At 38.8% G+C, this 23,058-nt stretch overlaps 6 protein-coding genes across 11 annotated transcripts; 3 read left to right on the top strand and 3 right to left on the bottom strand.

Moving 5' to 3' along the window:
• The first annotated feature begins 6,046 nt into the window (after positions 1-6,046).
• On the top strand, positions 6,047-6,541 carry LOC106309436 (ethylene-responsive transcription factor 13-like). Its single transcript, XM_013746461.1, has one exon. The coding sequence runs from the start codon at positions 6,047-6,049 to the stop codon at positions 6,539-6,541; it is 495 nt and encodes a 164-aa protein (XP_013601915.1).
• Positions 6,542-6,604: 63 nt separating this feature from the next.
• Positions 6,605-8,828, bottom strand: LOC106308424 (COP9 signalosome complex subunit 7-like). 3 transcript variants are annotated; one of them, XR_001263569.1, is made up of 9 exons: positions 8,649-8,825; positions 8,407-8,482; positions 8,238-8,326; positions 8,089-8,178; positions 7,970-8,014; positions 7,834-7,904; positions 7,487-7,625; positions 6,906-6,977; positions 6,605-6,827 (listed from the first exon to the last, which is right to left on the bottom strand). XR_001263569.1 is itself a non-coding variant. In XM_013745586.1 (9 exons), the coding sequence occupies exons 1-9, from the start codon at positions 8,802-8,804 to the stop codon at positions 6,803-6,805; spliced, it is 780 nt and encodes a 259-aa protein (XP_013601040.1). In that variant the 5' UTR covers positions 8,805-8,828; the 3' UTR covers positions 6,605-6,802. The 3 variants fall into 3 exon arrangements, 1 of the variants encoding a protein (XP_013601040.1); XR_001263568.1 differs by having other exon boundaries at positions 6,906-6,980; positions 8,649-8,813; XM_013745586.1 differs by having other exon boundaries at positions 6,906-6,994; positions 8,649-8,828.
• A 239-nt stretch (positions 8,829-9,067) lies between these two features.
• Positions 9,068-12,367, top strand: LOC106308422 (tRNA wybutosine-synthesizing protein 4). Its single transcript, XM_013745583.1, has 14 exons — positions 9,068-9,204; positions 9,283-9,371; positions 9,439-9,581; positions 9,665-9,712; positions 9,797-9,881; positions 10,089-10,191; positions 10,293-10,413; positions 10,522-10,569; positions 10,692-10,775; positions 11,212-11,276; positions 11,554-11,605; positions 11,802-11,840; positions 11,945-12,045; positions 12,129-12,367. The coding sequence occupies exons 1-13, from the start codon at positions 9,137-9,139 to the stop codon at positions 12,017-12,019; spliced, it is 1,020 nt and encodes a 339-aa protein (XP_013601037.1). The 5' UTR covers positions 9,068-9,136; the 3' UTR covers positions 12,020-12,045; positions 12,129-12,367.
• A 189-nt stretch (positions 12,368-12,556) lies between these two features.
• On the bottom strand, positions 12,557-14,327 carry LOC106308426 (ras-related protein RABD2a). Its single transcript, XM_013745588.1, has 8 exons — positions 14,222-14,327; positions 14,067-14,139; positions 13,933-13,980; positions 13,815-13,862; positions 13,613-13,684; positions 13,381-13,536; positions 13,201-13,304; positions 12,557-12,925 (listed from the first exon to the last, which is right to left on the bottom strand). Exons 1-8 carry the CDS (start codon positions 14,233-14,235, stop codon positions 12,829-12,831), a joined length of 612 nt encoding a protein of 203 aa, XP_013601042.1. The 5' UTR covers positions 14,236-14,327; the 3' UTR covers positions 12,557-12,828.
• Positions 14,328-14,747: 420 nt separating this feature from the next.
• On the bottom strand, positions 14,748-15,854 carry LOC106308427 (protein mago nashi homolog). Its single transcript, XM_013745589.1, has 3 exons — positions 15,576-15,854; positions 15,141-15,317; positions 14,748-15,034 (listed from the first exon to the last, which is right to left on the bottom strand). Exons 1-3 carry the CDS (start codon positions 15,789-15,791, stop codon positions 14,975-14,977), a joined length of 453 nt encoding a protein of 150 aa, XP_013601043.1. The 5' UTR covers positions 15,792-15,854; the 3' UTR covers positions 14,748-14,974.
• Positions 15,855-15,952: 98 nt separating this feature from the next.
• On the top strand, positions 15,953-19,977 carry LOC106308420 (dol-P-Man:Man(7)GlcNAc(2)-PP-Dol alpha-1,6-mannosyltransferase-like). Of its 4 annotated transcripts, none has more exons than XR_001263567.1 (20): positions 15,953-16,043; positions 16,123-16,208; positions 16,301-16,342; positions 16,424-16,469; positions 16,551-16,637; positions 16,713-16,768; positions 16,846-16,963; positions 17,039-17,097; positions 17,185-17,256; positions 17,354-17,417; positions 17,514-17,617; positions 17,832-17,903; positions 17,995-18,081; positions 18,172-18,239; positions 18,406-18,474; positions 18,550-18,632; positions 18,817-18,925; positions 19,199-19,264; positions 19,363-19,456; positions 19,538-19,977. XR_001263567.1 is itself a non-coding variant. In XM_013745580.1 (20 exons), the coding sequence occupies exons 1-20, from the start codon at positions 16,001-16,003 to the stop codon at positions 19,613-19,615; spliced, it is 1,494 nt and encodes a 497-aa protein (XP_013601034.1). In that variant the 5' UTR covers positions 15,953-16,000; the 3' UTR covers positions 19,616-19,977. The 4 variants fall into 4 exon arrangements, 3 of the variants coding, with proteins under 3 accessions (XP_013601034.1, XP_013601035.1, XP_013601036.1); XM_013745580.1 differs by having other exon boundaries at positions 18,817-18,916; XM_013745581.1 differs by having other exon boundaries at positions 17,832-17,900; positions 17,992-18,081; positions 18,817-18,916.
• The last annotated feature ends 3,081 nt before the right edge of the window (positions 19,978-23,058 follow it).

Genomic DNA, 23,058 nt, shown 5'->3' on the forward strand with positions numbered 1-23,058 from the left:
TTCCCTTTTTCAGACCTACGTCTTTTTCACGGCAGCAGCGCGTGACCCAGTGGAAAGCCACCTCCACCTTGGCTTCTGCTCGACGGTGTACCGAACAGAGGAGTGGTGTGTTGGTCGGCAGAAAATGGTCTCGTCTCTCTGGTTCCCCGGAACGACGCGGCGTAGAGTTTCCATTTCAACGGAGTGGTCAACTGAAGGAATGATCTCTGCTTTTGAATCGCGGTGGTGCTCAATTTCCCAGCGTCGGCGGTTGTTCAACGGCTCCGGCGGTTGAGCCCCACACCATTGGAAGCTACAGTTGCTGTTCCGGTTTCGTTTGTCTGAGGCCGAGGTCTGCCTTTTCAATACGGACTAGTTCCGTCTTTTCTGGCTAAGGAGTGAGATATTGAGCCCGATGATTGCTGGAGTTACTCGGGATAGCACCGATTCGGTGATGATGTACTGGTCCAAGTTCTGAAATCATATTCTTTGGCGACCAATACTTGTTCGTTAATGATTATTCTCGATTAGATTTTAGTTTAAGCTCGGGTTTTATGTTGTTCACTCCTGTGGTCAATTTAGGAGGTCTAAGAGAATGCTCTTGTCGGGTCGTGACGAGAGTGTATTCTCACTGGGTAGATATTACAGCAAAAATCTTGATCGGGTAGCGTAGGATCCATCTATGTGTTCCTGGGTGATACTAGATCGCTTTGTTTGTAAGTGTGGTTGAATCCTCTGTGGTTAAAATCATGTACTGCTTTATTGGTTAATGATAAGTTGAAGTTGAGCCAAAAAAAAAAAACACTGTGCAATCCACCTTTAGATTAAAATACGCCTATAACTCAACAAGATGTTTCTAGCTTCTATTGCACGATAAGTTTAGAAAATTTTAGATCTAAACATATTTTTCACTTCTCTATATACACATAGACATACTTTCAACATGTCAAGTGCTTTGTGCTTGTAAATTCTCTAAAAAATCCTTATGACTTAAAAAAAAATTGAGAACATGTGGTTTGGTTACATTCTCAACCTCTTGTTTCATCTTATCCATTATCTCTTACATTCTCTCTTTTTTCTTCATTATATTAATTCTCATTTCAACTTCAACATGTTCATCTTTTTTCTTCTTTTGTGGCTGTGGCATATTTTTTGTCGCAAATTCTAATCTAGTCGTTTATTGTTAACTATGAATTCGATAAATCTGCAGTTGAAAGGTATTAACTCTCTACTCTTTTCACTACCTTCTAATTTTACTACTTGTGTTTCAAATCCTAATTTTCTTATTAATCAAGATTCTTTTTTTTGTTTAGTTGTCAAAGAATCTTTTGGACCAAATAACTGTTGGTAGCACGACTCTTTGCAACAAACAAGTTTTCCAGAAAATGGTTGACCACATCCACTCTAACTTGACCCATGACCACAACCATCATAACCCTAACCTCGTTCTATCCACAACTATCCCAGAAACAAGCCGTCTACTCCACATCCACTCTACCTTTGAGACATGATCACAACCATCTTAATCCTGACCTTTTCCATGACCACTTCCATCATAACCCATCCATTGACCACATCCATCGTAATCCCATCCATAACCATACCTCTGTCTCCCACAACCACATGTATCTGACCACAAAACAATTGTGTTAGCCTGCTTAATTTACTAAACAATTGGGTTTAACATACTTTAATTTAATGGTTTCAAACAAATCCCACTACTCAATAAACTTACCAATTAATTGTAATAGAAAAAGACTAACTAGTGTTTAATTTTTGTTTGACCAGATTTTAACTCTCATTCCAAGAGGGATATTTAAGGAACAAAAAATACAAAATGTAGATTTAAAGTACACCTTCAGCAGAAAGTACGTAAACATGTTAAAGACTCACCACAAAGTAACCCATAATGTAATGCCCTCATAAGTTTATAGTGTATTGTGTTTCTCTCTTCTTATATCTCTCCAAAAATATATCAATATATATTATATCTATGTTAACTTTTTGGGTCATTTTGCTTCATATTCATAACAACCTCATTTTTTAAGAATATAGTCATGCATTGATATATGTATCAATTTGATATGAAAATAGACAACGCTCTCCTTCCCCGCGCATAAGAGCCGTTAATACAATATTTGACATTGTACAATACTATATTTGTTAAATATATGGTACATGACAAATAATTGAAAAATTTACGCATAGACATACTTTTGTGTTGTCTATTTACATCTTCACAAACTTTCAGCTTGTGGGGTACTTTCTCTTGATAAATTGACTAAAAAACCCTTTTCACTCAAATCAACTCGAAATGATTGAGTTTGGCAAAATGTCCACTTGGTTCTCTCCAACCTTCTCTAGCGAAACAAAGAAGCAGATTACGGCGCATCTCCCGGCGTTAGAGGGTTTCTCTCCCCCTTTTTCCCTTTTTTCTTCTTTGATTTTTCGCTGGATTTCACCCTCCCCGACGAGATGTGCGGTGTCTCTTTAGTTTGTTGGCCAAGATCTATACCAAATCTGTCTGCGGCGGAGCTGTTGCAGGTTGAAGACCGCGGTTTATGGAGCTCCAGCGAGCCGAGTGAAGAAGAATCTCCGGATGAGTCGGCGTTTAGGGTTCTGTTTCACTGATCCTTTGTTCCATGCTGAAAGTCGAGGAAATTACAATGGAAATCAAAGGCGAAGATGACACAAACCTCGTCCTAAACTCTAGAGATAAAGTTGTGTTCAGTAGAGAAGGAAGATTCATCCCCGAAATCTGAAACAGGAGACATCACCGCCGATTATGTGTATCCGGTCAAACCCTTCACTTTGAAGAGACGCGATGAAGCTAAGAAGGAGATAGTTTCGGGTAGTGAAAGTGGTTTGAATTGTAACGCTATCGATCATGTTAAAGGTAATCACTTTAGCACTTATCATCAACCCAATTTCCCTAATTTTGTTGATCGGTCTTGTCTTTAATTTGTACTTGATTATGGATTCTGCGGTCTCATGTCCTTCTTGTTCTCCATTCTGATTTGTTGTGTATTGTATTCATAGATTGACGGTGTGTTTATCTTTCCAATGTTTAGAGTTTTGTTGGTGTTTACAGTGTTTTGAAGAATGATTATCGGAATGAAGTGGATACAATGGTGTTTAGAGCGTTCTCTGTAAGAATGATTCTTAATAAGTAATGTGTATATGATAGTGTTTACATTATTTTGATATAAGAACGAGTCTCAATGTGTAGACCCTAACCACTTAAACTCAATGTGTAGACTCTACCTACTATCCACTGAGACACTAGCCACATGGACACTGACCCTCACCTTCCAACTCACCGTCAATCTCCTGACCACATAACCTCTAACAACACTACCACATGACCAATGATCCTCCCTTTTCTACTCCTCACGCAGACCTAACCACTCAGAACTGACCCAACCACATAAACACTAGCAGGTTATCTGGTCTGCACAACGTCTTCAACCACAAAATCCCTGACCACAAATAGCTCTGACCCTAACGAGATGACCAATGATCCTCCCTTCTGTACTATTCTATGTTTTTAAACAAAATGGAACACATCAACATTATGTTTCATTTTAGAAATAAAATCTAACTATACTATATATATGTAAAGTAGTATAGATTTAAAATTGTGATTATGAAATATTATATAAAATTTATAAAATATATGTCTGTTTTAAAATTTTCAAAACATATTATGTGTACAAAAAAACTATGTTTTTATTATGTAAACTACAAAGTTTAATAATTATTTTACCAGAAACTGAAAGCAACTAAAAATAGAAGGGGAAAACATATTCGTAAGAAAAGAAAAAAAGAAAATAAAAATCATTCAAACATAAATGGTGCATGGAAGGAGAAATATAGCAATTGTTACACAAATATCATAGTTTTCTCTTTGATGTGTATATATACTTCATTTAAATCCTACAATGGATATGATCCCAAATTTCCCTAACTTTTTCTCTCTCCTTTCATCTCTGTAAAATTCAATCGAACATAACTGAAAAAGAAAAAATTCAAAATTCAATCGAACATAACTGAAAAAGAAAAAATTTCAGACAACTTCTCTTAATTGCCTAATCATCTTCTTTAAGTTCTGTACGTAAAAAAATTATATATTTTGCAAAAAATAAAAACTACACACTTCTAATTTTGGTCCGGTTCTCTTTTTCATTTTCTTACAATTTTTTTTTTCAAGAAGATGATTTTTTCGTTTTTTTTCTCCAATGGCGGTAAACATTAAGTAGAAACCAGTATGTGTACATAGTGAAGCTCGCCAAGCAAGCAGAGCGTCACTAGGAGATGGTCCACGTCATGGCGCTGACAGGCGCTACTTCGGCGGAGGAGCTCACCGTGGAGGAGAAGCATGGTCCACGTCACTATTTGTGTTATATATGTTAATGTCATCAACTTTCTACGCACAAAAAAAAAAAAAAAATGAAACAAAATATTACTGATTTAATAATGTCAAAATCATAGCTATATTTTTAATTTTACTTTTAAATTACCTTTAAATGTTTATCTTATAGAATTACGTTTTGAGAATTACCTTAGTAGCAAAACATGTTGAACTATCGATCTCTCTTTTTCCAAGATAATTTGAAAACATGTATTTGACGCTTTTTTTTTTTTTTGTAAAATGTTAAGTTTACCATTTTCTGAATAAAAGATACATCGTTGTTGTTGAACAACTTATTACAAAGGAGAAAACAAAAGAGCAATTAAAAACAACTAAACAAAGCTAAGGCGGAGAAGAAGAACGGATGGAAAAGTAGAGCGAGAGCAAGGACAGTGATCCTTGCGATGGAGGGGGCAGTGATAAGAGACGATCTCTCATAGAGCGATCAACTCCGCTAATGATCGCAGCTTCGGAAGATGGTGTGTGCCTGAAGATGCGGTGGTTCCTCTCTTTCCATAGGTTGTAGATAACGACCTGCATCAAGAGCTTTATAATCGACTGAGCACCTGAGCGAGATACAATGTGAGCTTGCTCAGTAATGTGTGCTACAGAGGCGAGAGATACAGGTGGGATACTGAACATCCATCCAGAGAAATGAGTCCAAACAGCCACAGAGTAAGGACAGCTGAAGAAGAGATGATCATGAGACTCGGGGTTTAAGGAACAAAGGGAACACACCGGCGGAACTGTCATTCCCCAAGAGATGAGCCTGTCCTTCGTGGGTAACCTGTTAAGCATAGCCATCCAACATACAAAAGAGCATCGCGGAATATGTTTAAACCATACCAGCTTACTCCAAGATACCAACGGGGCAGGCTCCCTGATAAAGTTCCAAGTAGTTTTGGAGGAAAACTTGTGCTTAAATGAGCGTTGCCGAGAGCACCAAAGGAAGCCGTCCTTGCCACGAGAATCAGACGGTGGTTGCATAGTTGACAGAACAACTTGGAGTGTTTCAGCTTCTTCAGACCTTGCTGCAGGGAGTCTCCATTCACCATTCAGCGCAGCTGTGCACGCATGGGAGTCAATAGGGATCCGTAAATCCCTCGGTCCTCTATTCCCAAAAACAGTGATCAGGGGTCCAAGATCAGTCCACCAATCAAACCAAAAACAGTGACCAGATAAAACATTATTTTGCATGGTAATATTTTGGATTACCACCAGAAACTACATCACTTCTTATAATCATTTTCTCTATTTTTTTTGGTTTCGGCTTTAGGATCTATTCCAGAAGTTAATTTCTCTTTCCATAAGTCTCCTAGCAAAAAAAATTATTAGTAAAATTACTTACGGGAGGATAAATTAGCTTATTCCAAATTCCAAATTCCAAATAGATAAATGTAACAGGACGAGAATATTAAATTTAAAAATCATGAGATTTACGTCAGGTTTATTTGTTTTGAATTATTAATAAAATAAGCAAAGAGGTGAGTGGAAAACGTGACTAAATAAGGCGTTTCCAAGAAAGCGCAAATATAATTTAGTAAACCTCTCTGTCTATATATATATACAGTATATGCTCAGGGATAATCTCAAAGTCTCACATAAAAACCTTGAGTGTAATCTATCTGGCAATTAAAGACTCACAAGTGAAGAAAAATGCAACAAGATCTCACATCTTATGACTGCTCCTCGGTACTGGATTCGATTCGCCGACATCTGCTGGAGGATGACTCAGAGAGTCTCTCTTCTTTCTCCAGCAGCAGCTCACCAGATCTGGAATCTACCAGAAGAAGAGGAGGCAACTTCAAAGGAGTGAGGAGAAGGCCTTGGGGGAAATACGCCGCAGAGATCAGAGACCCCAACAAACATGGAGCCAGGATATGGCTCGGCACTTACGAGACGGCCGAGGAAGCAGCTGCGGCCTACGACCGAGCCGCTTTCAAGTTGCGAGGGGCCAAGGCTAAACTCAACTTCCCTCACCTCATCGGCATTGATGGCCCTGAACCGTCAAGGATCACCAAGCGCCGCCTGAGTACACCAGTCTCATGTTCACCTGTGGCTAGAAGACGCAACACTGACATTATAAACCTGACGGCTAGAGTTCCATGCCTTGCTTTTCATTATTTCTACAACATTGACTCTACCACTTAGTGTTGATTACCGGTCACAACATCGGATTCGATGAAATGCATAAACTTTTATGAATCAATCAACTGTACCAACTTTTGCTTGTCTATTCATATCATTTTTAAGTCGAATAACCACCGAATTTGTTCTTGCCTTGAGAAAGAGACAAGGATACTTCATTATACAAGTTGAAATGAAATGCTAACAATAAAAAAACCGCCACCAAAAGTAAATGATACGTCCATCAACACCATTACAAATCCCTTTTCACTCTCTCTCCTCTCTCTACCTTGTTACCGGATGCCGCCTCCTGCGATCCAAAGGTGAGTTTGTCACTTTTCATTCTAGTTCATCTAATACTTGTATCATATACCAGGGAAACAATTACCTCTTTGGTCGGATTCTATCTTCTTCATAGTCCATCACTCCACTTGGTTCCCCAAACATCTCTTTATGCCCTCTGCTGTCAATGTCCCCCTGCCCACAATGTAAGTAAGACTACATCGACCACCACCCGTCCCAATCACATTTCATAATCGTCTAAAAGTTTTCTTTCTACAATCACCACTCCACCAACATTTCATTATTCATATCGAAGCACAAAAAGAACTCCACAAAAAAAAAAAACATATACAACTAAATCGCTCCAGACATAAGGTGGAGGATAACTTGTCCTATTTGTAACACAACGTTGTTTTCTTTTGAATATAAATAACACGTAAGAAGAACTCCCCACAGTCGACTGGCTGAATCGCTCAATGTATATAATAAAATTGATAGCTTTTTCAATCTATGATAGTACTGGAATTACAAAGTTGAAAGAAGTTTTCTTAGTGGTGTCCCTTGTTGATAAAACCCCATTTCAGTTCTCAGACTCTAGCTCAGGGTTACTAAACCTATAATTAGTTACATTATATAATTAGTAGGAGGGAATAGTGAAGCCCTTAGGCCTCCAAGCCTATCACTGACCTTCATGGACAGAGACTTCTTGACTTCTTCCACTCCTTCTTCTGCTTCCTTACGATGTTTTTTGTCAATCTCACTCATATTGTCCGCCCATTTAATCTTGTCTTGAATTGAACCGAGAAGATTCTCTGATGTGTTCAACCTACACACACATAAAAAGTCTCAAAAATTTAAGCAAGGCACAAACTGTTTCATGAGAAAAGGACACTTCAAATAGAGCTCAATTGAGGTAAATCATTAGTCATATATATTCTAACGCCATGTGCGGGTTCATTTTTTTAAATAGAAATAAAGGCGCAAAGAAAGAAACAAAACGCTGGAGACCAAGGGAAGAAGAAGGAACTAACTACCAGTTTGACAATGTGTGTAACATATTCCCTAGTTGTCCTGGCCTTAGATCCCTACCAGCTGCAAATGGAACCTGCATATTTCCAAGAAATATATGACTCAGAAGCACAATGATTATATAGGAGAGACAAAACAGACCTCGAAGCATCTTTTCAACTGATCCAGTTTGCCTCTAACTATACCCTGAAAGATAGTAAGTAGCTAGCAAAGTCAGTATCATGCTTGTTTACAAAAACAGAGAGAGAGAGAGCACTCACCGCGTACATACAATCATTGATAAGAAAGTCCTCGAGTTCACGAACATTGGTGACATCTAACTCGGCCATGAGCGTATCATAAGGCAAAACCTAAGGAATAACAAGCAAAGTGAGAAACAAGTGGAAGGAAATGAGAAGAGAATACAAACCTTGTTTGACTCGGCAAGGGTAAGCACAGTGAGCTGTTTAAGCTTCAGGATTTGGTCAGGAGACAGCTGAGGGATACGGCTAGCATTGCCTAATAAACCAAAAACAAATAAGAAAGTGTGGCAGGGAGGGAGCTGCTGTATTGCCTAAACATTAAAAGGTGGTTCGTACATTTGTAGTCACCCCAGGTGCCATGGGCAAACAACCGCAGAACATCCACGTATACAGAATGTGTGCTTCCTTCAAGCTGCAATGCAACATCAACAATTACTAGCTAGCTAATAGAGAGAGAGAGAGAGAGATTTCTACACAACAAACTTTTATCACCGGAAAAAAAAAAACAATCACAAATAAGCATGAGAATAGTAGATCGTCGATGTAAATTAGGCCAGGATTCGAGAATGAAGAAAGACCTGGGCAACGTTGGGTAGAGCCAAAATCTCGGAAAAGGCGAAAAGAGAAGGATGCGATGTAGCTTCGATGATGATAGGCAACAGGGCCTCGCCTTTGCAGGTAGAAGCTCGGCGAACCAGCTCATCAATGATCTCCGCCTGCTTCTCCATATCCATTAGGGTTTTTTTCCGATAGATCCAATACAATAACTCTGGAGCTCTCCCCCTATTTTTATATAATATATGGGGATGACGTGTCTAATTAATAACATAAAACATATTTAATCCTTAATAATAATACTCCACTTTTTTGGGCCTTCTTTGCTTCTTCTATATAAATTAGATAATGATAATTTGGAGAAGTAAGTCTCATTGCGAACTTACTGGGCCTAGGCCCAAACCAAATACCATCTATTTTAGCCCAAAACGAGACTCCTCCTCCTCCTCCTCCTGTTCGTCTTCGAGAAACCAATCGGTAATTAGTCTTGCTAGGGATTTGATCGGAAGATATGGCAGAATCTCGCAGCAACAGAGCGGCGGTGCAGGCTACAAACGATGATGCATCCGCCAGTAAACTGTATGGCATGCTGCCCTCTTTCTTTTCGTAAATTAGATTGGATAAGTTGCTGACTTACGTGCTATGTGAATTTTGAAGGTCTTGTGTCAAAAAGGGTTACATGAAAGACGATTATGTTCATCTCTTTGTGAAAAGACCCCTTCGAAGATCGCCCATTATTAATCGAGGTAGGTCGAACACACACACTCTTATTATTACTCTGTCTTTAGCTGACACTACTGGATTCTTCCCTAGGTTACTTTTCCCGTTGGGCTGCCTTCCGAAAGCTTTTGGCTCAGTTTCTGGAAAGTGGGATTAGTTCTAATGAAACTGCTCAACCCAAGAAACAGATACTCTCTCTCGGAGCTGGCTTCGATACTACTTACTTTCAGCTTCTGGTTGGTGCCTCCCTCCTCCTCTTCTTTCTTTCTTCTGAATTCTCCATTTTGCGTGCTTCTCTTCTCATTTTCCCATTTTGTAGGATGAGGGGAAAGCGCCCTTTTTGTACGTGGAACTGGACTTTAAAGAGGTACCCATTCATTTCATTTCACTTGATCAACGCTGAACAAAAAGTATTCATCCTGTTGCTAAATGGCTTTCCTTCTTACCTTAGGTAACAAGTAAGAAGGCTGCTGTTATCGAAAATTCCAGCCAGCTGAGGGACAAAATTCTAGGAGCTAATTCATCTATTTCAGTTGGTGAGAATTGTTGAATGATTCTCTCTCTCTTTTTATATATGTCATCGATCTCAACTAGTTCAGTCCAGCTATTACTGATCTATCATTCTGCCACCTCTCCAAGCTAAATATGCAAATCCCTTTTTCTTTTTTTTTTTACAGTTAGCTTGTAGTTTTGTTAGTTACTCCTCTTAATTTATTATGTTGCGTTGCTGTTTACCTCTGCAGAGGAAGGCCAAGTTCTCAGTGATCATTACAAGTTACTTCCTGTTGACCTGCGTGATATACCAAAATTAAGAGATGTTGTATCATTTGCTGGTATGGATCCTAGGTATGCATCAACACTTTCCCTTTTATGTTACACACTCTTATGACATACTTTTTTAACCACTGACTCATGATAAACCTACTTGATCCCTAATATCATTACAGTCTGCCGACATTTATTATTGCAGAATGTGTTCTGATTTATCTGGACCCCGATTCCAGCCGTGCCATCGTCAATTGGGCGTCAAAGACGTTTTCAACTGCAGTATTTTTCTTATATGAGCAGGTTTTTCTGGCTTTTTGTATCTACCTAGTTCTCAGCTGTGTTTTTTACCTTGTCATGCATAATATTGTAGATATAATCTTACTGTTGATGTTGGTTTTCGGTTTGCAGATCCATCCAGATGATGCATTTGGACATCAGATGATTATAAACTTGGAGGTAAGAATATGTACTTTAAATGTCATCATTTTGCCTCTTGGGTACATTTTTTGTAGATAAATAAATATACCTTCACTGCAGCTCGTTCTGATTTATTTTACCCGTGTGTTTCTGTGCTTCAGAGTCGAGGTTGTGCACTCTTAAGCATTGATGCATCACCGACTTTACTCGCAAAGGAGAGATTGTTTCTTGAGAATGGATGGCAGGTACGCTTTGTAGTTAGATATCAATATGATTAAATGCAGTCTTGTATATGTATTAATGCCTCCAATCTTACATCGAGTTGCCTAACAATTTGACATACGACTTTAAATTTTAAACGCAAATGTGCAAGGGTTTGAGTGCAAATTCTACTAACGAAAATTTGCTTGTCAAAATTGTATGCTATGTTATTGTTAATTCCTATATAACTCCGTTGTGGTAATGGGCTAACAAGTTGCATTATATTGAATATTGGATCTTCATCAAACCGTATCTGTTTGAAGGACCAAAATGCAGTTTCCAGTCTTTCGTTCTGGTCGTGATGGCTGGTTGTAGCTAGATAATGTGCATTGTCTGATGGACGCACGGCTAACTTTCAATTATAATCTGTAATCTATGGCCTTCTCATATCTTACTCTACTCTTTGTTCTTGCATATTAGAGAGCTGTTGCCTGGGATATGCTGAAAGTGTATGGAAGCTTTGTTGATACTCAAGAAAAACGCAGGTCAGCGCTGTAGTTACCCTTAAAATTATGTAACTGCGTTATAATTTTCATATCGATGATCTGGCCTGAGTTTTTTTCAGAAAAGTTGTCTTTTACAAGAAAGGCCTAGTAAATGTTGATGAGTTATAAGCTTTCCCTTGTTTTTAAGCTCTTCCTGTATCCTGTGTTTTTATTTATGTATTCTCTTTTGGCTCTCTTATATCTCCAATCCATGACGTTTCTTCAGAAACCCTTGCTTTTCTCCTATATTAAAATAAGATAGTTGTGTGTGTTTCAGGATCGAGCGATTGGAGCTGTTTGACGAATTTGAAGAGTGGCACATGATGCAGGCAAGTCCATCATCATCCACCTTATTAACTTAGTTTTCCACCCATTTTATGTAATGGGAAAGGTAAAAAGAAGACTGAAAGATGAGGGTATTGAATAGCGAGGGTATCTCCAGTATATATGTTAGTTTTGGATGATGCGTCAGTGTTGACATAAATGTGGGTAAATATTTGATTATGGTTTTGTTTTTTTCAACAGGAACATTACTGCGTCACATATGCTGTCAATGACGCAATGGTACGTAAATGAGGCATGCGCCCAAGTGTAGTTGTAACTCAAAATGTGATTATTAGTTCTCGTTTTGGAGGAACGTGTTAGTAAAGAGCGTTGTGCTTCGACAGGGGATATTTGGGGATTTCGGTTTCACAAGAGGAAGCCGTGAAAGCATGAACATCTCATCTGCAATGTCACCTTGAAAAAGGAAGGGGAGTGTTTTTTGTTTGTAAGTCAATGTTTCTTTCTTTCTACATTTATTGGAGAAAATAATAACCCTGGATGATGAAAGCATTTTCTTCGTCTTTGCAGGAAACAAGCTTTTGAGATAAGATGATCGACTGTATCGCTTCGAGTTATCTGGGCTCGTCGTCGCCTCCTTGAGGCTCAATAACTCGGTTTCTTCTTCGTTTTGTTTCTGCTCTACTCTCTATTCTTGTTTGTCATACCAATGAAAGACGGTGCGAATGCAAATCTGCATTGTCTGTTTAAACGTTTCCCTTAAACTTTAAAAGTAACTGAGAAAATAGAGATTTAATTTCTCAAATATATATTTGTAGTCGACAGTAGCTTACGTAATAATTAAATTTCCAAAACAACAGCTGACAGCATATTTAATGACAGTTGGTCGTTAATTTTTTTTTTCCGTGACACCATTCTAGAAATTGCTTCAAAGTTATGAGACGTCTACTTTTCGTTATACTAGCCTAGAAATACAAAAGAGTTCTGATGTAAGAATATGAATAAGGTAACTTGTGTTATGTTAATAAAACAGTGGGTTTTCTAATAAACATTGTTAAGCAAAACGACAGTATATAAATACACTGAAGGCAGCCACAAAAATGTGGTGGTACGAAAATGTTTACGCAAAGAGAAAACAACCAACCAAAGAACAAGTGAGCTTAATTACAAACCAGAAATGACGTACAACGTACAAGTGAACTGAACAGAACAATTTTGGCTCAAGGTTGTAGGACTCGAAGACTGAACGGAAAAGGATATTGCTAGGCAATCAAGTTGAGCAACAGCCATTTTTTTGGGCAACAGGCTGTCCTCTGATCTGCACCGTCGGCGGTCTGGCATTGTTCCCAGCTGGTTGGCTTGCCATACTGCATCCAAACCACAAATCAATTACTTTCCTTTGCGCCATAGACATTAACTGGTTCATTCTGTATACTGATTGGCTACAGTGAAACTACATGAAAGTGAATTTTCAAATTTGAACACTGCAGGGTCAACATCACTCTACTCTAAAAGTTCCTTTTATTTTCCTTTCCTATTATAACATATAGCAGTGACCACTTGCTGGAGTTCAAAGTTGGTGTCTGCTGAATCTTAAGAGAGCATTTAGCAGCCAATAATAACAAGGAAGCATAGTAATTACCTCTCTTTGATGGATGCCGACATGGCCATGAAAGCCTGTTCCACGTTTGTAGCATCTTTTGCACTAGTCTCCATGAAAGGAATTCCAATTTCATCGGCAAAAGCCTTGGGAGTGTACCAAAATTCATATCAGAAAAGCAAGATGACCACAAAACTCGAGAGAGAGAGGGAGAGTCCGTACCTTTGCGGTTTCATATGGAACGGCTCTGTTTTCAGCAAGATCACACTTGTTTCCAACTAGGAGTTTGTTCACATTGTCACTAGCATAACGATCAATTTCACTCAACCATTGCTTCACATTATTAAAGCTTTCTTGATCTGTGACGTCGTAGACAATCTGCCACCACGGACTAAGTTAGTACAGAAAAAAAAAAAAAATACAACGGGGGGAGAGAGAGAGAGAGTAAGGTTACAATGATTCCATGTGCGCCGCGGTAATAACTGCTAGTAATAGTCCTGAAGCGCTCTTGACCAGCAGTGTCCCACTGAAAAGTATAAGGTCACCATTGAGACTAGACAGTAAAGACATGAGGAAATAAGAGAGTCACAGAGTTAAGAAGTTAAACTTGACTTGTTAACTACTGTTTATAGAAAGAGGACAGTAGAGTTGCATACAATTTGGAGCTTAATCGTCTTCCCATCTTGCTCCACAGTCCGAATTTTCTATAGAAAAAATGAAAGAGATGAACAAACACGGCCTCCTAAAAACAAGAAGAAGTGTGAAACAACTTACAAAATCGACTCCAATAGTGCTTATGTAACTTTCTACATACGAATCATCCTGCAAAAACACGGGCAAGCAGAGTCATGAAATATATCCAACAAGAACAGAAACAAACAACAGTGCTCGATTAGTTACAAACTTACAGAGAATCTCAACAGAAGACAAGACTTGCCCACGCCAGAATCCCCAATGAGCAGGAGCTTGAAAAGGTAGTCGCTACACAGATTAAAAGGATCAAACAGAAGCTTCTACACAATCGTGAGATCTATATCAACTAGCCGATGAGAAAGGAACTTACTACTCAGGATTCATGGTGGTTGGTTTCGACTTTAGATGACAGCGAACAGAGGAAAATCTGGGAGAGGGGAGGGTGGAGATCTGTTCTGTTAAAGAGAGAAGATTTGGAGATTTTTAGAAAAGGCCAACAAACGGGCCTTGGAAGAGAAGCCTATATTCATTTAAATAAGGCCCATTAGAAGCACAGATGGACCTCCTTCCACACGTAATTGATCTGCTTTTCGGGCTCCCTCTTGTTTCAAAAAAAAAACCTGACCTACATAAATAATCATATGTCTCCATCACCCAACATGTTATTATCGCTCTCTCATTCTTCAACTTTTCTTTACTCCTTCCCAGCTCATCTTGAGGTTGCAGTGCTATTAGGGTATAATAACTACCTAGGTATCTACGAGAAACCGACTGGTTTAAAATGTGCTGAGTTTATTACCAAAATTGTTCTTGGACACAATGGACCGGCCTTGTGCAATTAATTTTATATAGCTAGCTGAAAGATAAGCTTCACAACTCATTACGCCTGTCCTCAATTTACTATCGAAAATAAGAGCAAGCCCACTGCTTACAAGTACCAAACCGTTGTGTCCATTTCCAATACCAACGCTCATTTAAGATTCATTGCAACAAAAAGAAGAAGAAGAAATAAAACAGCATACGAATGAAACTCAGGGTTTTCAAGGTAACAACACAAGACAACGCAAATAGCAACCAAACTTCAGGCACATGCTCCCTCCCGGTAACTCAACAGGTTTCTTCTCTAAATAGGCTTGATCTTGAAGTGCAGTGAGATGAGCGAAAAAACAAGACATTTCAAGTCCTGCAAACACAAGGAAGAGAGCAAAGAATAAATAACAGAGTAAGGTAACTAGAGAAACATAGTCAGAAATTGATGATAAAATTGACAAGGGAAAAAGAGAAGAGACCTGAACAAGATAGTAAAAGATGCGAAGACCTTCAGGATCATCACTGCTCTGGACATCAACGAGAGAACCAATCTTAGATGTAGCGAAGGAGATGTGCTCATTTCCCATAACGATCTCAAGCTCTTGTCTCCCAACACGGTCAGGTTCCGGCCACTTAAAATCATCTTCTTTCATTATCTACACACAAAAATAATCACGAGTAAGGCACACAAAAGATACTGCACACACACATGCAATGACGGAAATTCATATAAAATCATCCATCATTACAAGTTAGCGAAACCCAAGAGAGGAGAAAAGGTTCTAAATCTACACACGTAATAATAAGATCACCAATCAGTTTCAAATCTGTACGCACATAGATACACAAAACCCTAATCGAGTTCGAGCGGACAGGAATAGAACCAAATCTGAGGAGGGTTAAGAGAAAAAGACCTCGCTCTCGGAGACGATACGCTTGCATTCCTTGAGAACGGCGGGGGTGAGAAACACCTCCTTCCGGATCATCGTATCGTTCTTGTAGTTTGAGTTATTGGCGTATCGGAGCTTACCGTCCGGTCTAAACTCGAACTCCAGGAACTCGTGTCCAAATTTCCCCTTGTGCCCGACATAGTACCGCAGGTAGAACTCGTTTCCTTCTTCCGCCGCCATGCCTTCTCTCCCGATTTCTCTTCTGTCCCCCCGTTTTTTTCTTTTTTTCTTTGTTTAACCCCCAAAAAGGAAAAGAAACACTAGCAACGTATATTAATTAATGGGGTTAGATGTCAGCCCATATAAATGAACATGAGCCCAACATGCAGGCCCATTTTAAATCATCAATTTATCGTCTGCCTGATATCGACAAGGAAGTTGCTCAGACGATGCCGACGGATTCGAAAATGGCCAAGTTTCTTCAATCCTATGGTAGTTGATTTGTGCTTGCTCTTTTCATTTTTTTCTAGTTATTAATTGAAACTTTCGATTGTTTCTGTTGTGGGAGCAGGATATGATCTGATTCTGGGAGCTATAGCTGCAATTTATGTGCTCATGGCACCATACACTAAAGTGGAAGAGAGCTTCAACGTACAGGTACCCTCCTTCGTTTCAATTGCAAAGATCTACACTCTCTCTCTCCGTTTTACTGAGTGGTCTTTCTCTCGCCTGAATTTGCATGTGACCAGTCAATGCACGACATTCTTTACCATCGCCATCGTTTGGACTCTGTGAGTGACGACTACCTCTTCTTCTTCTTAAGGCATGTTTGAATTCTACAAAATGTTCCCACTTGTGTTTTATTTTGTCAGTACGATCATTTGGAGTTCCCTGGTGTTGTGCCTCGAACTTTTATTGGTAAGGGCTGTTGGAAGGATGTAGTGATTCTCTTTCTATGGAATGATATGTTTTTTTATCAACTCTGGGTTCTTCTTGCAGGAGCCTTTATAATCTCTTTCTTTGCATCACCCCTTGTGTTCATTATCAGCTTCCTTGGCTTCCCCAAAATTTATAGTCTTGTTGCAGGTTCCATTTTCCCTTTAATGAAATCTCCAACCATTCTAAACACGGACTAAACCAGTTCATTGACTTTTAATATAGCTCGTTTCGTCTTGGGCTGTATCATACTATCCACACTTAGATTTTTCCGGATTCAGGTTTGATGTTTATTTGCTTGCTACTTCTGCTTCTTTCTATTCCACACTAACCGAAAGCTGCCTCTTTAATTTGACAGATAAGGAAAAAGTTTGGATATCAAGTGGAATCTTTCTTCCTACTTCTCACCACTCTCCAGTTTCATTTGCTCTTCTACTCCACTCGTCCTCTTCCTAATATTCTAGCTTTGGGATTAGGTGATTCTTTTCTCTTCATCTTACTTACTCTATTTGTATTCTCCTAGCTAATATTGCAAACTCTGGTTTGCGCAGTTAATCTGGCATATGGTAATTGGTTGAAGGGAAACTTCTATTCAGCTTTGAACTTCTTGGTATGTTATCTATGATTTTCCTGCTAACGACCATCATGGCCTCCGCAACTGTGGATTTTTCTGACATGCCTTTCATCTGATAATCAGATTTTTGCCACTGTAATCTTCAGATGTGATGTGATATTACTGCTTGGGCCTATCGCTCTCGAGTTTTTTTTGGTGAGTTGGTGATGAACAGTTTGATTTCTGAATTATGTATGAGCCTAATTTGTTGCTTCCTTCTGATGAGGATGCTTTACATATTTATTAATGACAGACCAAGTCCATCTCCTTCTGGAAAACGCTTAAATATTGTGTTGGAACCGCTGTGGTGACCGCAGGTTAGTTAAAGTCCCCCCTTCATTATCTGATATATTTGGTTCTTCCCTTCGGATACTAGTCAGGCTCTTGTGGTCACGGAATATTCCTCAGCACAGGTCTTACCATTTTCGTTGACTCTATCATGTGGAAGAAGTTTGTCTGGCCAGAATTTGAAGTTTTCTGGTTTAACTCCATTCTGAATCGAAGTTCTGACTGGGGTGTATCCTTCAAAATTTGTTTCCTCTATTTACTTTTGTACGATAGGATAACCTTTTAGCATCTGAATCGAAGGTTTGGATTCTTTACAGTGATAACCGTTTTAGATTTCCATACTTCAGTGTCACTGCCAATGCAAAGCTTATTTTGCAAATATTGTGGCGCTTGTATTTTTATCAAATTCTGTGTTGGTCCTTGAAAATTAGTTGCTAAACCAGACACATTCCATTCATTGGTACTTCACCTCAGCACTCCCACGGTCTTTGCTTGTAGCTTATCCTCTATCCCTGGTAATTACCTGACCTCCTAACATCTGTCATAGTGTCTTATTCCCTTTGAGTTAGCAGATCTGATTGTATCTCTATTAATTTTTCTCATCTGTTTGGTATCTTACTTGACAGAAGGGTTCCATTCCTTGTTATTCCAGTTATATCCTTTGTTTTACTCTACTCTAAGCTTCCACACAAGGTATTCAGATGGATTACTTATCTCAGTAGCCATGAAATTTTCTTAACCATTTGCTGATAAAGGCTTCCCTATCTTTCTTGATATATGTAGGAACTCCGCTTTATTATTAGTTCAGTGCCAATGCTCAACTTATCTGCTGCTGTTGCTGCTAGCAGAATGTATGAGTTCTATCAGATGTTTGCTAGCTAAGCTTTCAATCATAGCTAGAACGTTCTTTTATTCAGTCTCGCAATAGCTTTTTTGATACACTTCATTTCTGAATGCCACTTATACTTACTACCAACGTGGCCCTAGCTCGTACTATAATCTGGTTTCCTTGTACAGCTACAAGAATAGGAAGAAAACTATTTGGAAACTGGCAAACATGGTTATGCTAGCATTATTTGCAATCAGGTATAAATAGTAGGCAATCTTTGCTATGCAAGAGAAGGGAAGGGATTTGCTAGTCTACTTAACCCTATCGTATAGTGCAGGGTGCACGGTTTTCACATTCATGGCATCTTACAACAACTATCCAAGCGGCTATGATCTTAAGCGCTTGCATCAGATAAGTGAGTGACTTGTTCTTTTCGGGGTATCTTGTTATTGAAGCAGCGTTTACTTTGGAACCGAACAAGAAAATATGGTAGCCACGTATTATACATAATCATCTTTGTTTTGTGGGCTGTATGTACCTAGGGTTGATAATTTTCCTACGATATGATTAATTTTACGGGGTGCCTTCCATGTTTTCAGGCCATCCTGCAAATGTAAAGGGAGAAGAGTGGGTTCACATAGACACTTTTAGTGCTATGAATGGAATATCTCGCTTTTGTGAAAGTGCTTTTCCGTGGAGGTGAGTGAGGTTGATTATTCTTTCTATGTTTTTAGCTGCCCTACCCCGTTTTATTGTTGGTAGAAGTAAAGGAGACATCAAGGTTCCTGGATAACAACTTGCCACTTGTAAAGGATCGAATAGTGCTAGAGAGGCATTTTGTTTGCCATATTCATTTTCTTGGAGACGAATACCACAAACTGGGAAAAGATCATATGTTACTCCACCGCCTTGAATATGTAGAACAGGCGTGTATCTGTTTAGCTATTTAGGAGGAGATATATTTTTTCGTGTGCAATGCAGATACTCAAAAGAGGAAGAAATGGTGGTGGAGGAGTTACAAAACCGAAACTTCACCTACCTTGTGAAGTGCATATATTCATCATAGAATAGAAAGCAAATTCTTAGTCAAAGAAGATACCATTGGTGGTGGTCAACATCTAATAAAGTTGTAATGTTTTGAGCAGCGAGCACCCGTCTGTGGATGGATACAAGTGCTTGTTTTCTGAAGAAGGCTTCGACAGAGTCGAACTGCGGCAAGGTTTCCCTCCCATTGTTCTGGTAAGTTGGTTAGCTTGGGGAATATTTAATCAGAATAGGTGCGTTGGAATGCAATGTTGAGTTTAAGAGGTTGAGTTGCAGGTAAAAAGAGCCAAAGTATACGTGCACCAGGATATGAAGGCGGATGACCAGTTGCATAAGAAATGGCCAGGATGTTAGATTCATTGTTTTGGTCGATGTAGCACAGCTTTGTTATCCTGAGAGAGGAGAAGATCATGTAGCGATGTCCAGATATTAGTATACTTCCTTCCATATGCCTGTCGCTGTTCTGATTCATTGTCCTGGTCGATGTATCACAGCTTTCTGAGTTGACTTTTCTGGTTCGAGACGCTCGCTCACCATTTCACTTGCCGGGTTTCCTACGACCATTCTAACACTTATTCCGCCCTTGTGTTGTGTGTAATTTCTATGTAAAAGAGATACAGAAAAAAACATAATTCTGATGGTGATTATGGTCCTTACTGATGTAAACTAATAATGTTTACATTGTTTTTAATCTTCAAGAAGGATTATATTAAACATTGGAGTGTTACAAGGTGAAACATTTAAACTAGATGTCGTATACGGCACTAGGAAGTAGAGCTGGCGGTTCAACAGATTTAACCGCATAAGCCAGCAGATGAATGAAGGAAGAAGGAATGTACAAAATATTTAAATTTACTCCATTAAATGGATGGCGTCGTTGGCCGGTGGAGGTGGGACAATTGTACATTGATGGGTAAAGCCGAATTTTGGCAGGGCATCACATTCAATGTCCATTGGTTCCTCTCCTACCATATTTGAAGTTTGAGGTTTCTTTTCTCTTTTTATTTAGCTTAATTAATTAAAGTCGTAGTAATTACCATGTGTTTAATTCTTGTTCACGCATATGGTGATATCATGTCGCATATTCTACACCACGCACGTCCTTCAAACTTCTTTCGACACTACATATACTAGCTGCGCAAGGGTACCTTTGGTTTTTTAAAAAGTGTACCTTTAGATGGCGTCCAGGCCCAGAGCTCTGGCGGAGTGGCCATGGAGTCCCCTTGGTAGCTTCAAATACCTCTTAATTGGTTTCAGGGGCGAAGCTAGAATAATATTTCTATGGGTGCAAAATTTCATAATTGACAAAAGGAGATCTCAAACCTAAGATAACATGGGTGCACAATTCCATCAAACCATATCACCTACCTAATTTCTTTGTATTTCTACATTATAAACTGATATTAGTAATAATATTATGGGGGCACTTGCCACCATAATTAATGAATGCCTTGGCTTCGCCCCTGCTTGGTTTCCCGCTAGTGCTAATGAGCATAGCATGCATGCACTCGTACGTGATGGCTGAAGATGAGGAGAAAGACCTTGGGAGACAGATGATAGTGACGCTGATGCTGAAGAGAACAGTTCACAGCCTGATATCATAGATCAGTGTGTCTCGTCGTCAAAGGATGCCCATGGGGAGGAAAAAATCGTGGACAATCTCGTTTGAGTTAGAGCAAGTGGACTGTGACGTACCTGGGAAGACCAAATCATCTTACACACTCTCCTTATGTACCTCGCAACATGAAGCTCCCAGACTCACACACCTTCCCCTATATATATGGAGACTAGAAGGAGCCAGCCTCATGGCTCATTGGCTCTGCTTCACGCTGATCCCGTCGAGTTACTCTACTACTGGTTCTACAGAGCTCGCCACGACTCCACCACCACTTCCTCTACTCTCGCTACCATTCTCACCACCACTCCTAGCTCTATCGTCAGCCGAGCTCATAACGTGTACGAGTTTCTTAAACCATTATTTTCTTTTATATATTCCATACGTATCAGTTTTCTAATTATTTCAATTTGGCAGCTGTGGTGCACCCCTTCTCTGAGCATATCACCTAAACACTACTTCTATGAATGCATATGTATTTGTTGAACGTTCCAGTTGCTCCAATCACACAGTTCATGACCCACTACTCTTTGTTCATGATAGGACTGTATCTACGGGACCGACCGACTGGTATTCAAGATCATTCATGTTAAGATCCAATGATTTGCTTATTTAAACCATCCTCCTAATAGAAAACCTTTACTGATAACAAATGGAAAAATAAATGAAAATAGTTTATAAACGCTAGCTCATAACCAAGAATGTTTAACAAAATATATAAATATCTGGGTGCATCATCAGATCAATAGTTACAACCACTTTACGAGCTATTACTTCAAATGGGCCTTACACACTCATGGTATACCTAATGAAGGAGTGAGTAGGGTATACGCCCTAGTATATATTCGTGGGGACAAAACTTAGTTTCACCCCACCCATAACTTTTAAATTCACAACTTCTCTTGCTGCCAATCAAATTGTCACATAGATAATTAATAAAAAATATTAAATTTTATTTAAAAATTTAAAAATAGTTGAAAAATTAATGATGCCTAGCAAAATCTAAACCCTAAATTCTAAACCCTAAATCTAAATCTAATCCCTAAATATTAAACCCAAACCCAAATCCTATACTCTAAACCCAAATAGTAAACCCTAAACCCAAACCCTATACTATAAACCCAAATCCTAGACCCTAAACCAAACTGTAAACCTTAAATCCAAATCCTAAACCCTAAACCAAACTGTAAACCTTAAACCCAAATTCAAACCTTTTAGGTTTATAGTTTATGGTTTGGGTTTATGGTCTAATATTCAGATTTAGGATATAAGGTTTGGGTTTACGGTTTATAGTCTAGGATTTGGGTTTATGATTTAGGTTTAGAGTTTGACTTTACGATTTAGGGTTTAGAGTTTAAGTTTAGGATTTAGGGTTCAAAATTTAAGATTTAGGATTTTGTTAATGGCATTATTTCTTTTTTTAATTATTTTTGATTTTAAAAAAAAAATATATTTGTATTAATAATCTAGTTGGAACTTTGATCTGCTATAAGAGGTGGTGAATTTAAAATGAAAATGTAGAAGTATTCAATGCTTGCATAAGAAGGTGTGCCCTGTTTTATGTTTTCATTCATTTAATGTTGGAGCAACAGACACTAGCTGGCGCTATAAGAGCAAGTGCAACAGCGGTCCATGTCGGATCCTTAGCGCTAATCCTCAGCTTAGGGTTAATATAATAATATTAATTATCCGTGTAAACCTAAGGATTGTCCCGTCGAGAAGGATTTTAAGGGGCTGATTCTTGAGTACGTGTCCTCTTCTAACTGGGTGGGCGTCGGTTTGTGTTTCGTTGGGTCAAGCGAGAAATCTCATTCTCGACCGAAACCGTAGAAAAAAAATCGTCCCGAGAGAAAGGCGATATTGGAGGCGATTCATTTCTGTTTCGTTTTTGGTAAATCTTTCTCTAAAATCATTGATTTTCGCTTAATTAGATCAATTATCTTCTTGTTTCCTCTCAATCGGGTTGGATAATGAGGGTTTATATCGATTTCGTTTAACGATTGAAATTAGGGTTTTAAAAAAAATTGGGGATAAATCGATTTGGGGAGAGGGTGCGTTTGTATATAGGGTTTCAGATCAATTTTGGTTTCAATCGGAAGCGGATCTTCTCTTTTTTCTTACACGGATTGAAATCCCATATTGGTTTCAATCGGTTCTAATTGATTTGTTTGATCTTGTTGAA

This window comes from Brassica oleracea, chromosome C8 (assembly GCF_000695525.1).
Source record: "Brassica oleracea var. oleracea cultivar TO1000 chromosome C8, BOL, whole genome shotgun sequence".
Taxonomy (NCBI): Eukaryota; Viridiplantae; Streptophyta; class Magnoliopsida; order Brassicales; family Brassicaceae; genus Brassica; species Brassica oleracea.